At 38.4% G+C, this 15,387-nt stretch overlaps 1 protein-coding gene across 1 annotated transcript; it reads right to left on the bottom strand.

The window, feature by feature from the left end:
- Window positions 1-307: 307 nt before the first annotated feature.
- LOC309560693 (C5a anaphylatoxin chemotactic receptor 1-like) lies at window positions 308-13,218 on the bottom strand. Its single transcript, XM_082264317.1, has 3 exons — window positions 13,119-13,218; window positions 3,871-4,921; window positions 308-703 (listed from the first exon to the last, which is right to left on the bottom strand). The coding sequence occupies exons 2-3, from the start codon at window positions 4,882-4,884 to the stop codon at window positions 602-604; spliced, it is 1,116 nt and encodes a 371-aa protein (XP_082120443.1). The 5' UTR covers window positions 4,885-4,921; window positions 13,119-13,218; the 3' UTR covers window positions 308-601.
- Between the last annotated feature and the right edge of the window lie 2,169 nt (window positions 13,219-15,387).

Genomic DNA, 15,387 nt, shown 5'->3' with positions numbered 1-15,387 from the left:
GACAGAAGTTACACAAAAAAAAGGAAAAGAAAAAAAAAGGGGGGGGGGGCACAATTGAATTAAAAACTAAGCACATGTATCAGATGACTGCAGTTATTGATCCCATCTTATTGTACTTAGCAGGGCACCCTCTTTTTACTTATATCGGTTTTTTAAGGGGTAGAGTAACAATAACACATTTTTTTTCCAATAAGCCTTAAAGTGGCACTTCACTCTCTCAATCAACATAATTATTTTAAACACACATGCTGTTAGCATTAGTAAATTGATAAGAAGGTATATTATAGTAATTGTTTTAAACTTTTTTTTACGTTTCTTCAGTTACTTCCTGGTTTCTTGCCTAGGCAAATGATGTCATACATCCCAGGAGTCTTCAGGAGAGGAGGAGGGGTTATCTCAGCTAAGGACACTCTCCTGCATGCATGTTTGAGCTAAGGGCAGATGGATTCCAGGAAGTAAATGCTATATAAATTATCTGCCCTTACTCAAGATGGCCATGGCCAGAAATGCTAGGGGAGTGTTTTTACAAATTATTTCTCAACAGAATAAAGCATGGAGACATGGATGGATGGGGGTGTTTGCTTTGAATATTAAAAATGAATTAAATAGTGTTTTTGGTTTCTGGTGCTCTGATGCTGTGAAGATCCACTTTAAACGCTGCACCCCCTGGTGCCACCGAAATATCAAAAGGATGGATGTGACTCTGAAATAGACAGATCAATAATGTGCAAAAAATAATATTAGAGTTTAAAGTGCACTCACAATTTTACAAAAAATTACCTCAATTTTAAACAGATAATTGTCATAAATAATGATTTATGGTTTGATCTATATGCATATGGAGCATCGGAAAAAGAAACATATGTATATATATGTATATAAAACCTATACTACACTAAACAAGTGTTTTTATGTTACAGGATCCCTCACAAAATACTTTATCTACATGTTACTGGCTGTACAAATTCCACCGTTTCATTTCTCTTCATGCACTATCATAGCTCCCAACTGTCACTGATTTCGAGGGACTGTTCCTGATTTCGAGGGACTGTCCCTGATTTGAAACAAAGTCCCTCTGTCCCCCTTTCCTCTTCATTTGTCCCTAATTTTTGTCTGATCTGTATACTGTAGCAGTAAATAAAATGCACGTTTTATCTTTCAGAAAGTGTTTCGCAGTGCTAAAACCTTTCATCCAATTTCCAAATTGGTTCATTTGTAAATTTCAAAAGCCAATATATTGTATTGTAGTGGTAAAAAAAAAAAACTTGTGGGGTTTAACTAATAATTTTTTTGTATAATTCTCCTTTAACCAGTTTCCGACCAGCTCCTGTATATTTACTGCGGCAGGCTGGCTCATACAGGCAAAACGACGTAGATCTACGTCGCTCTTCTGGGAAAAGCTAGGGGGCGAGCGCGCGCTGCCGACGGCACGCTCCTGCCCCCGATTGTCAGCAGGGAAGTCGATGCGTGTGTCAGGCAGCTCTCCGCCTGAGAGAGAAGGACAGTCGGCTGTTGTAAACACAGCCGACCGTCCTTCTCCCTGAAATGATCACAGAGCTCATGTGATCCTCCTATATAGGATCACATGTCTCTGTGGTCATCTCAGAAGCCACGCCCCCCCAACAGTTAAAATCACTCCCCTAGGGTCACATTTAACCCCTTGATCACCTATACTGTCAACCCCTTCCCTGCCAGTGTCATTATTACAGTAACAGTGCATATTTTTAGCACTGATTACTGTAGTAATGTCACTGGTACCCCCAAAAGTGTCAAAAATGTCAGTCAGGGGTCCGATCTGTCCTCCGCAATGTCGCAGTCCCGCAAAAAAACGCAGATTGCCGCCATTACTAGTAAAAAAAAAAAAAGCATAAAAAATGACATAAATCTTTCCCGTAGTTAGTAGACGCGATAACTTTTGCGTGCGCAAACCAATCAAAATACGCTTATTGCTATTTTATTTTTTTTATACCAAAAATATGTAGCAGAAAACAAATTGGCCTAAAATGCTAAAAAATTTGGATTAATTTTTTTTTTTTTTTTGAGAATGTCATATAGCAGAATGTGAAAAATATAAATATTTTTTTTCAAAATTGTTGCGCTTTTTTTTTATAGCGCAAAAAATAAAAATCGCACAGGTGATCAAATACCACCAAAAGAAAGCTCTATTTGTGGGGAAAAAAGGATATCAATTTTATTTGGGTACAGCATCACACGACCGCCCAATTGTCTGTTAAAGTAAGAGAGTGCCGAATCGCAAAATAGGGCCTGGTCATTAAGGGGGCAAATCCTTCCAGTCTTAAAGTGGTTAAGAGGGCGTGGCAGTGGGTGTGTCCTATGTCTACATATTTTTGCTCATAGGTGTCCCTCGTTCTCATCTCAAAAAGTTGGGAAGTATGCACTATGCAATGCAGATCTGCTTTGCGACTAAAGTTTACAAGGTGTCCCCTACTGACTGTATGGTATATTTCAGACCTATAAGGATATCCATAGACATGAGATGGTATAGGACAGAGATGCTTTCAGGTCTATAGGTTATCCCACTTAGAAAATTTACCCTGATTGTTATTGTTCCACTGTGTGACACCAGTAATGTCTGGGATCACTGATAATCACGCTTCGTTGACATACAATCTTGATGGCACATTTAAAGTGAACGTGCTCTTAAAAATGTTTATAGTATTTTCTGGGTTTACATTTTAATTTCATGAATTTTCGTTTTATTTCACAAGTATTATCCCAAATGATTTAAACATTTTTTTTTTTTACAAAACAGCTGCCTTTCCTGTTCTCTTCGATGAAACTCAGTTTTTGCCAACAAGAAACTGGTTAATAGGGTAGTGCTATTAGGCCTCTTTTAGACTTGAGGTTGGGGGGCACCAAAAATGCATTGTTGAGCTGCACTAGGCAGCGGAGGGGATGTTTAAATGCTGCCGCGATGCTTCGTTTTATAATCGCGGCTAAATCGACCCAACATGTAGCAATCGACGGGGTGACAAGCCCACTGATTTCTACACATGCAATTAATGGGGAAACGCCCCACAACCTTGTGCAATTCACAAGTTGCAGCGCAATTGTCGGCAAAGATGGGGTTAAAACAGGCGGTGAGGAGCCATCAACGCACGTTGAAACCACCTGTCAGTAGCCTCTGAAGGTTGATCTGAAAGCAGATAGGGCTTCGGAGGCAAGAGAGATTTAGACACACATCTAAATCTACGCTTTCCCAATATTTTATATATATTTTTATATATACTTTATGATTGGATACATTTGAAGTAATCAATATAATAATCTATTACGTTAAAATCTGTTCCTAATCTTGAAATGCAGTATATAAAATGTATACAATCTTAAGGGGTTTTGTTGGTCTTTTGGATTGTAAGTTGATCCCCCACATGTGTGCATAGCATGTGTCAATAAAGCTTATCTAATTTGAACTGACTTACAGACATTGCTGAAGTCAGTTTTTAGGGCTGATCTGTTTACACTGGTTACATTTATCTAAGAGGGAAACAGGTGTTCCAAACTGTCCTATCCTTGTGGAAAAGACAGACCTCAGGCAGGCTGCCCTCTCATTACATAGTCACTTTATAGTCCATCCAATTGGGTTGGGTGACTAGATTGTGCAAGTGTCAGTTCATATTTTTAGGCAGCTTTACGGAACAAGGCAAGTTCAAATATCCTCCCCTATACTGCAAAACAAAACTGATGTGGTCAGGAAGGGCATTGGATCAAATAATATGATTGTTTGATTGTATTTGTTGTTGCTAGAAGTAACAGATAGTGAACAGTTTTAGTTGTGTCCTACACAGCAGCATCTGTGTTTTTGGTTTCACTAGTTAACTTTGACTTTTTAGAGTCAAACGAACTCACATCTTCTGCCAGGGCATTCTTAAGAATAAACTTAATGGATCTTTTGAATTTGCTTTTGAACTCCCGGCCTGCTAGCACATAAATAATTGGGTTAATGCAGCTGTTGACAAAGGCCACTGCGATGAAAATTGCATCCAAATTTTCGAATGATTCATATAATGTTGAGTCCGTTTTATGCACAGCTAGGATGAGTCCAGCAACATGGTATGGAAGCCAGCAAACAAAAAACCCAATGATCACAATGAGGATCACCTTCCATGTCTTACTAGATTTGGTGTATCGTCCACTCACTCTTCGCAAAAGCACACTGTAGCAAACAGTAATGACCACAAATGGGATGACAAAACCAACCAATAATCGGAAAATAGCAATAAAATTCTCCACCTTCTGTTTCTGACCTTTAAGGGAAGAATAATCATAGACACAACTCTCTTTTCCATAATTCTTCTCAGTTATTTGTCGATGCACAAAGGATGGAGTGCTCAGAGAGATGGCCAAGATCCATATGACCAAACATGCCACATACGCTTTATTCACAGTTCTCTTGTTTTGGCACCACACAGGTTTGAGAACCAAGGCACAACGGTCAATACTGATCATAGTGAGGAGAAGGACACTAGCATACATGTTGACCAATAATATAGAAGGGATTGTCTTGCAGGCAAAAAGACCCAGTGGCCAGTGCCCAAGGGCTATCCACATGACTGAAAATGGTGCTGCAAAACAACACAGAAGGTCTGCCACTGCCAGGTTTAGGAACCAAACTGAATTCACTGTCCTTTTCATTTCAAAGGTGGTTACCCACACTACCAGGCCGTTGCCAGGAACACCGAGGACAAACACTAGGCAGTACACGGCCATTGCAAACCAACCAACTGGAGAAATGCTGTAAAGTTTTGAATCGTTGGGAGAAGATTCAGTTTCATTAAGGATGTCCTTAAATATGTCATCAATGCCATCATAGTTGCCATTGTCATAGTCGATGACATAGTCGTTGCCATCTGTAATATTCATGGTGAAATAACCAAGCAGGTCTAGTTTCTTTAATGACCTATAAAAACAAATTAGCAAGTGTATTGGGTTAGCCACTTGTCAGAATACAGACAGAGCAGTGCATTGTGAAATACAAGAAATAACAGACCTGTATATTATTCCTAATGATTAGAATCATGTTGTTTCTCATTATTTTGCTTTTTATAGTTTTGTTTTCTACTCTAAAATATCTAAGCTGTTATTATTAAGCTGTTATTATTATAGGCATCTTATGCCAGACTGGTACAGTTAAATGACCATAGGCTACTGCTAATGCTAATTAACCTTTAAATGGCACAAATACTCAAATATTGAGATTAAGCTATTTCTTTATTCATGCGGGGATAGATTAATATGGAATAATAAAAGAGGTAAAATTCTTAAACATTTGATAAAAGCTTGAGGTTAGGTAAGAAGCCAGATGGTAATTGGCAGTGGGGGGGGGGGGGGGTAGGTGTTTTGGATGGGGTATTTAACACCATGGGGCTTTATCTGGCCTATTTATTATGATTTCATAGTCTGTAATGTGTGTTTTTAGCTGTAAATTATTATGTGATTAGGATAAAGGAAATCTATACTGAGGACTGCCGTTACTAATAATGCTAGTTGCCTGACTGTGTTCATGGACCCTGTACCCGCATATAGATTAGTATACCTCTAACAACCTTTTTCTTAAAGTATAACTAACGCTAAAACTTTTTTGGGGTTTGGGAACATTGGTGAGGAGTTAGAACCCCTGTCAAGTTTGTATTGCTGTCTGTATCTGTCCTTTTCACCAATATCGCAAGGAGAGAAAGTGAGGGTCAATCCAAACTTTTTAGATGCCACCAAAACAGAGAAGAAACCTTCCAATGTGTTCTGTGACAACTGTTAAAGAGGGGATTACCCTAACTTTGGAAAGATATTCTCTCACTTCCTTTCGACTCTACAGGACAGGAAGTGAAGGGAAATCCCCCTAATGAGACACAGAAGGGAAGTTTTACTCTATTCAAAATTAAAAGTTCTGGCTTTAGATATACTTTAGATTACTAGTTAACATTAAAAATAGCAATGCCGTTACTGAAGGTATCGGGACTGTGGACCTCGCGCTTATGGGATGTGTGATAATTATCCAATTAAGTGTTTGTAAATTAGCTGCCTGCTGCAATAAAAGTGCTAGTGCTTTAAATGAGTGAAGGTCAGTGATTGCAGCGCTGCTATTTTAAATATATAAATAAGTGTTCATAAAACAATTTAAGAAAATGGTGATTAAACCATTCATGTAAACCATCAATAAAGTGCTATTCGGTGCAATTATTGTGCAAAATATCAAAAATAAAAAATAAATAAAATTATAAAGTGCAGATATTACAATGTAAAACTCCAAAAAATGCAAACTGAGTGTAAACAGTCCATAAAACAGTTCTTTGCGGTAACAGAAGCAGGATACTTGGTCTTGCAACTTCGGGGTCTCCCCCTTAGGGTATCTACTTACCACTATGTGGTGTTTTTAAAGCAGATTATAGTGGAGTGAGCTGTTGTTTCTTGCAAAGCTGTTTGGACTCTGTTGTAAGCGATCCTTCTTCTTTTAAGCGGTATTCTCAGGTGTCAGTTGTCTGCTCCAGTGCTGGAGTTGTTGGCCAAACTGAGTGAAGTACCTGCAACCAGAAGAAAGAATGCACCAAACATTGCGGATATTCTTTGGATGGCTCCTGCAAAACATACAACTTGTAGAATGGTATCAATTCACTGCTGGAACCCAGACACCATGTTATTAGAAGTAAGTAGTAAGTGGTAAGTAGATACCCTAAGGGGGAGACCCCGAAGTTGCAAGACCAAGTATCCTGCTTCTGTTACCGCAAAGAACTGTTTTATGGACTGTTTACACTCAGTTTGCATTTTTTGGAGTTTTACATTGTAATATCTGCACTTTATAATTTTATTTATTTTTTATTTTTGATATTTTGCACAATAATTGCACCGAATAGCACTTTATTGATGGTTTACATGAATGGTTTAATCACCATTTTCTTAAATTGTTTTATGAACACTTATTTATATATTTAAAATAGCAGCGCTGCAATCACTGACCTTCACTCGTTACTGAAGGTAGTCAGTTTTAATTATGTTATGGTTCATATGCTTCTTTGTTTGTTTCATACTGCTCACATGTATGTTATGTTGTGAAATAAAAAACTTGAATAAAAACATTGAAATACAAAAATAGCAATACCACACCTACTGTATAATAAATAAGTGAATATTTGGCCCATATTTTATTTTTTTGTTTTTATATAGTAAGGAAGAATTAGAACCCCTGTTGAGTTTCTACCATTAAGCTAACCCACACACCCCTTTCCCAACTGGATACATCTTGAATAAATAGTTTAGGTAGGTCCTGATATTAGTCAGTTTTGGTAAATCTAAAGTAGATTGTACATAGGATGTACAGTCAGACATGTATAGTAAGCTTTTGATTCCCATGATTAAGCTCTAAGGGGCTGAGCGAAACATGTTGGGGTTATGGCCTGGCTGGAGCCTGGGCTGAGGCTGCCATTCTTCTCACCTCATGCACATGGGTCTGCTTCATGATGTGCGGCTTATGGATGTTTTCCTTTAACATTACTGCAGCTTGGAGCTAGGACGGGCTCCCTGTCCCTGCCTGCACTCACAGCGGTCTAGTTGGACTTTACCTCTCTACCTGAACGGAACCTATACTTGTCTTTTCGGGTCACAAGCTTTGAAGAGGTTTTGCCACATTTATTTTCTTCAGGGAGGAAGTGGGGGGAAATATTTTTTTTAAAAAAATAGGGAAAGGCTAGAGCCCCTGTCAGATTTTTGTTGTCTGTGTCCATGTTGCAGATTTTCCCTCACTTTTGGTGTAATGTTGTCATTGTGAGTCAAAGTGGTTTTACTGAAAGTTTTTTACTTTCATACATTCTATGCATGAAGGTAAAAAAAAAAACCTTCAGGGCGCCGCTCCACTTATACTCACAGGGCGCAGCCCCTCCCCTTATACTCACCTGAGCCTGATCCCAATCCAGCAATGTGCATGGGAGCAGCGCTCTCACGGGTCTCTGCCTCCTCATTGGTTGAGACACAGCAAGGGGAGACATTAGATTAGCTGTAGTCAATCAAAGCCAGTGAGGAGGGAGTGTCTCATAGACACACAGAAGCAGCTCAGGAGCAGGCATGCATGAGTGCCCCCACAGCGACCAGTTTGCTATGGAGGCACGCAGCATGGGGGAGGAGCCAGGAGTGCCAGCAGGGGCCCAAGAAGAGTAGAATCAGGGCTGCTCTGTGCAAAACCACTACACAGAACAAGTATGTATACAGTCAGGTCCATAAATATTGGGACATCGACACAATCCTACAAATATACATATACAAACTGTTGTAATTCCTACACCGTTCACCTGATTTGGATGTAAATACCTTCAAATTAAAGCTGAAAGTCTGCATTTAAAGCACATCTTGTTTGTTTAATTTCAAATCCACTGTGGTGGTGTATAGAGCCAAAAAGATTAGAATTGTGTCGATGTCCCAATATTTATGGACCTGACTGTATATGTGTATATATATAATTTTTTCTTTTTTTTTAGGCCCCTTTCTTATGGGGCGGATCCACTTGGTTGGACTCTGCTAGCTGAGTTGATCCCCGCTAAGCAGGCGGATAACAGGTCTATCTTCGCTTACTGTGCAGAGACGGACATGTCAGACTCCCGCTCTACTCTATGGAGAGATCGGATGAAAACGGACAGCATGTCTGTTTTCAACCGATCCGACCTGCTGGACGGATAGGGAACGTATCGCCTTCCGTCTGTTTTCAGGGGATCTTGTCGGTTCTGATGGCAGACGGGTTTCAGCGGACACATCTCTGCTGACATTCGCCTCCCCATAGAAGGGGTGGCCCAATCAGGTCTGCCTGAAAAACAGACAGGCGGACCTGATTGGTCCTATAGTGTGAAAGGGGCCTTACAAACACTTTAATTGCTTGTTTACACTTATGGTTGGGTAAAAAAAAGTCAGTTCAGCTGCATTTTTACTGCCCCCCATAAGCTGCAAAGACAGTCAGACTGGGTTATACATACTATATGCTATGGCTGCAATGCTTTGCTATGTGGCTGCAGAAAAGAATTATACACCCTGTCACATTTGGTGGGCAGTACTGCTGTTGAATGTGACCCATTCATGTGAATAGGATCATGTCGCAACTGCCCTGCATAGTGGTGTGGACTTAAAGAAGGGTTAAAACAGGCTGTCAAATGCCTCTGAAAAGCGATCCATCACAAATCACATTTCAGAGTAGTTTAAGGTCTACCACAAGCGTAAAAAAAAAAAAAAAAAAAAGGCTGGCAATACACTGATCAAAATTCAGTTCAGCAGGGACCAGAGGAATTTTGCTCAGTGTATAGCCATCCCCACTTGACCAAAGTTGATCATTTTTTTAACTTCTGTCAAAGGAGCACGCTGGAAACATTTCCTCAATCAGAGGGGGGTTGATCCTCCATCCACCTTGTTTGTGTAGATGGAGGAATCTGTTATGCGAAGGAGAAATTTCGTCTATGTCCCACCACATAACCTGTCCAGTGACCTCCATCCCTGTAATATCACATAACAATAAAAGCAAGAAAGTGGGACTTTAAATGAGGTTACCTGGACAAAGGAATTTATTAAAAGATACATAACATATAAACATGTTTGGTTGGCATAGTACACACAGAGATATAGCACAAATTGATACAATTGAATACAAATAAATTGCAATGTTTATCGGATCACATACGGATCTCTCTTACATAATTGAGTACAATAGGACCTCATGATCTCTGTGTGCTCACAGTCTAAAATGTGTCATAATGCATGAAGACGTATAAAAATATATATATCTGAGTAATCGTAGGCTCGACGCGTTTCACGGACCTCCGTCCGTTCGTCAGGAGCTTAGATATATGTCTAAAAAGTAAAAATAAAAATTGTATTAATGTACTGATTGGTTGGATAAAAATGAAGGGTGTATGTAAGAAAGGACACTACCTGAAGTAGTATCCCGATTCGTGAGCAATCCAGTCCAGGAAAAAGGGGACCACAGGAGATCCGGGAGACGCCTGACCCGGGGCTGAGGCGCGGAAAGAAACCGGCAGGGGGACACAGGGAGGGAGAGGACCATAAACAGAGCTACTTGGAGAGCTCCAGGTGTATTGCTTATACATTTGATGGTGAGGCACGTTGTAGATCAACAGGCAGGGTCTATAAAATGTATAAAATTTGAATGATTATACTATAAGAAAAGATATGCTGAGAAAATCATCTCAGAGCCAAACTTTGTCAAAAATGTCACTTGCGTATACTGAATTGAATAGACCCACAAAGTAGTGCCAAAAGAGCCACCAAGAAGATAACAAATAGGTGTAGGAATAAACAGGGTAAACTGATAAAGCCCATAGGGAGACCAAAATGTAAGGGGAAGTGTCCAAGGGAGGTTGACTGTGTTGTACAGAGTGTGCTTATTGTTTGTGCATGAGTTAAGGTGATAATTGATCCGGCCATAAATAGACGCATGAGCTGCCAGGAAAGGGGGGAGGTGCCAAAAGATGGTGAAGAACTGTAAAAGAAAACACAGTGCACTATTGAAGACCAAGGTGACCAGAAGGTGCTTAGGGCGGACCATGTGACAAGAAAGTGAGTAGGTAGATCAGTGTGAAAGACAGAGAAGGAAGAGAGAAATTTACCCAAGGCTTGCATCGAATAGAGTATATCTATGGGAATGAGGGTAGGTCCAGTCCAAGCCATGCGTCCAAAAATGCCAGAATGTTACCAGAATGTCACATGGTCCGCCCTAAGCACCTTCTGGTCACCTTGGTCTTCAATAGTGCACTGTGTTTTCTTTTACAGTTCTTCACCATCTTTTGGCACCTCCCCCCTTTCCTGGCAGCTCATGCGTCTATTTATGGCCGGATCAATTATCACCTTAACTCATGCACAAACAATAAGCACACTCTGTACAACACAGTCAACCTCCCTTGGACACTTCCCCTTACATTTTGGTCTCCCTATGGGCTTTATCAGTTTACCCTGTTTATTCCTACACCTATTTGTTATCTTCTTGGTGGCTCTTTTGGCACTACTTTGTGGGTCTATTCAATTCAGTATACGCAAGTGACATTTTTGACAAAGTTTGGCTCTGAGATGATTTTCTCAGCATATCTTTTCTTATAGTATAATCATTCAAATTTTATACATTTTATAGACCCTGCCTGTTGATCTACAACGTGCCTCACCATCAAATGTATAAGCAATACACCTGGAGCTCTCCAAGTAGCTCTGTTTATGGTCCTCTCCCTCCCTGTGTCCCCCTGCCGATTTCTTTCCGCGCCTCAGCCCCGGGTCAGGCGTCTCCCGGATCTCCTGTGGTCCCCTTTTTCCTGGACTGGATTGCTCACGAATCGGGATACTACTTCAGGTAGTGTCCTTTCTTACATACACCCTTCATTTTTATCCAACCAATCAGTACATTAATACAATTTTTATTTTTACTTTTTAGACATATATCTAAGCTCCTGACGAACGGGCGGAGGTCCGTGAAACGCGTCGAGCCTACGATTACTCAGATATATATATTTTTATACGTCTTCATGCATTATGACACATTTTAGACTGTGAGCACACAGAGATCATGAGGTCCTATTGTACTCAATTATGTAAGAGAGATCCGTATGTGATCCGATAAACATTGCAATTTATTTGTATTCAATTGTATCAATTTGTGCTATATCTCTGTGTGTACTATGCCAACCAAACATGTTTATATGTTATGTATCTTTTAATAAATTCCTTTGTCCAGGTAACCTCATTTAAAGTCCCACTTTCTTGCTTTTATTGTTAGGAGGAATCTGTTAGTTTCTTTTTCATTCAGGCTGCTGACTGAGTAAAAAAAGAATGCGCATAGCCAGCTTTAGCTTAAGTGAGGGGGAATTCTATAACTAGGTCAAAGATAGCAGAAAAACCCAACAGAGGTTCTTATCCTTCCCCACTATCTCCAAAACTTAAAAGACAAAGACTTGGCTGGACTTGCAAAAGCCAAGATTAAGAACACGGGGACATGATCTCAAACTAGCAGGAGGAAAGTTCAAAATTATTCTTAGAAAATATTATTTTACCAAAAGAGTAGTTGATGCTTGAAATAGATTTCAAGCAGAGGTAGTGAGTCAGTCAACAGTAAGTGGATTCAAACATGCTTGGGACAAACATAGATCTATACTCAAAAAAGTTAACAAAAAAAAACAAAAACATTTATAAATTATATAGAAAATGATTCAGACTTGATGGACCACCTGGTCTTTTTTCTGCCGTCACTTTTCTGTTTCTACGTTTCACTGTAGTACTAAAATTTTAAAAACAACCAGCTTAAGCAATATTTGCCACGTTTATCAGATGCTCAATGTTAACACCCTGAAAATGTGTAATAAGCAGTCATTCACAGTGTATATATATATATATATATATATATATATATATATATATATATATATATATATATATATATATATATATATATATGCAGGGAATATTTGGTGAACAGTTATAACTAATGCAGAATGAAATAAATTCTGATTTAGTTTTGTTTCACCTTAAAATAGCATTTTATCTTTTTTTTTCTAAGAAGCTTTGTTCTATTCTCATCTTATTTTTTTTTTTTTTAATGCAATACCAGTTGTTACAAAAATATAATATATAATATATATATATATATATATATATATATATATATATATATATAATATAGATTTTTATGACTTAAAATAACTTTTAAAGATTGGCTTTAAAAAAAAAAAAAAAAAAAGCAAGAAAAATAGTACACTACTATCACAATAAGAAACAATGTTATCTTTTTATTATGTCAATATTAATATTATTGATAATATAATATAATATAATTAATATTTTGTATATATATAATATAGATTTTTATGACTTAAAATAACTTTTAAGAGATTGGCTTTAAAAAAAAAAAAAGCAAGAAAAATAGTACACTACCACAATAAGAAACAATGTTATCTTTTTATTATGTCAATATTAATATTATTGATAATATAATATAATATAATTAATATTTTGTTAAATGAGGGAATCTATAATTTCAGTGTATTATTTATAGCTAAACAAGTAGTTGTTAAAGCTTTCTCCTATTGCCTGCTGTTCTACATTTTAGAATATGAGGTTAATAGATTACTTACCAGAAAAGTGTTCTGATGTCCACCAGCAGCTGTCTAGTAAAGGAAGATACCAGTTTCCCCTTTTATTTTGGTTTTGTTCTGAACGTCATTCAGGACACTGTTTCGCCACCTTCAAATTTGCTAAGAGAGATTGTAAAATGTTTAGTAGCAACCAAAACTGCCATAATAATAGCAGTGAAATTTTCACAGTTTCCACTAATAAAAACGTGGTTATTGAGAGATTAGATGCTAGAAACAAGGGAGGAAACTATCATCTAGCAGATGTGTAGATAGAAGAGAAAAGGCTGGGATATTCTGAACCACAAAGCTTTAACTGAACTCATAGCCTTGTACATGTATTTAGCTGTATATATAAATGTGACTATGTTGAAGGAAATATAGTGTAATACTGAGAGAAGTCTAGGGCTGTGAACAACCATTAACAAAATGCTAGTTGCCTGGCTGTCTCTGGTTTCAATATTTTCTGAGGTGTGGACCCAGAACCAGCATACAGAATAAAAAGTCAGAACTCATGATCTGCGTACGAGTCTGTGAATCAGAAAGGATTGAAACCTCCAGATCAATTTGACAACCAATCAATCGATTTGCATTTTCAAAAGGAGACGTTAGCACTGTAAGGCCCCTTTCACATGGGTGTTCCGTATGTCCGTATATCACCCCATCCAATTGCGGGTGATATACGGACATAATGCATGTCAATGGGATTGCGGATGTCAGCGGATGACCATCCTTTCAGTTCTGTTCCGTTTTTTGGAACAGAACAGAACCCTATTTTTTCTTCCGTTTAAAAAACGGAAAGGGCGCAAAATCGGATGTCAGCGGTGTCATCCGCTGACATCCGCAATGCCCATAGACATACATTATGTCCGTATATCATCCGCAAACGGATGGGATGATATGGGGACATACAGACCAGATGACACAAATGTCATCCGTGTCTGTGAAAAAAAAAAAAAGTGCCGGAGCGGATCGCAATACGGTCCGCTCCGTGTGAAAGGGGCCTTAGCCTGAATACTTCTTCAGTATGACTTATTTTTATGTAAATCACTTTGTGTTTTAGCCTTTTAAAAACTTTAATACAAAACAATACTTTCTTTGAGACACTTAAGCCGAGTACCCACGGGCCGAATGTCGGGAGACATTTGCTGGTTCAAAAAAAACCCGCCAACATTTGGCCCTTTTGTATGTTGGTCTGTCCGATAGAAGGCGGCCAAACGTGCAGGCTTGAAAACCAGCAGCCGACCGACTCCCGATTAGCACTCTCAGCCAATGGCAGAGAGCGCTGATAGGAGTGTTCCTGGTGGGGGGGCCATCCCCCTATCAGAGCACAACAGTTTAGCGGTGGAGATCGCTGTACTAACTTTGGAGAGTTAGTATAAAGGCTCCGATCGAAGCTGACAGTTTTATTTTGTTCAACCCGGAAAAAAACGAATAATGTGTAACAGGATTACTCCTGTAAATGAATTAATCTCAGCAGTCAATCTGTAAAAAAAATACAATATACAAATCAGAACATGAAATACACACATGAACGAATGGCACAGAGCACAAGCAAAATAGAGAAAAATAACGCATTCAGTTTTTAGTTAAATAACTCATGCTGTATTTATCTCAAAAGTAGTCAATTTAAAAAAAGTGCGTTATTTACCGAATGCATTAAATATTTAATTATTTTATTTTATTATATTTTAATATATATTTTTTAATATATGTATTAAATATTTATGTTTTGCGTCACTTAAATTTTGCATTATTTATGGCGTTGTCTTTTCACAATTTTTTTTTACTTGCTAACATTGCACTAGAGGAATAAATAAATGCACACAGAAATACTATGAAACTGTGAAAACATTCTAGTGTGCTTTCATTCACAGAAGGATCTCCCTCTGATGAAATGTTACAATTTATTTTCATTCTTGAGGAAAATTTTACACTGATACATTGAGGTTGATTTACTAAAGGCAAATGCAGTTGCAAAGTGAAGTTTTACCTCATTTACTAAGCTCTGGAGCAACAGGACTTTCAGGGTGCAACTGCACTTTGCAAAGTTCACAGTCTATTAGCTTTTCGTAAATCAACCTCATTGTATACTTTTAATTTACTGGCCAGTTCAGAGTTTCCCTCTGTTATTTTGTACTTTGATAAAATACAGACTGTCTACTGACAGGTGATAAGTGATAAATAATGAATGTGTGTGTTCTGATTTATCTGTTTTTTTTTTTTGGGGGGGGGGGGGGGTTGCGGTATTTGCAAAAAAATTGGTCACGTG

Source organism: Pelophylax lessonae (genome assembly GCF_965119305.1).
Source record: "Pelophylax lessonae genome assembly, chromosome: 7".
NCBI classification, from domain to species: domain Eukaryota; kingdom Metazoa; phylum Chordata; class Amphibia; order Anura; family Ranidae; genus Pelophylax; species Pelophylax lessonae.
The sequence above is the reverse complement of the archived record's forward strand: the minus strand, read 5'-3'. Positions and strand labels throughout refer to the sequence as shown.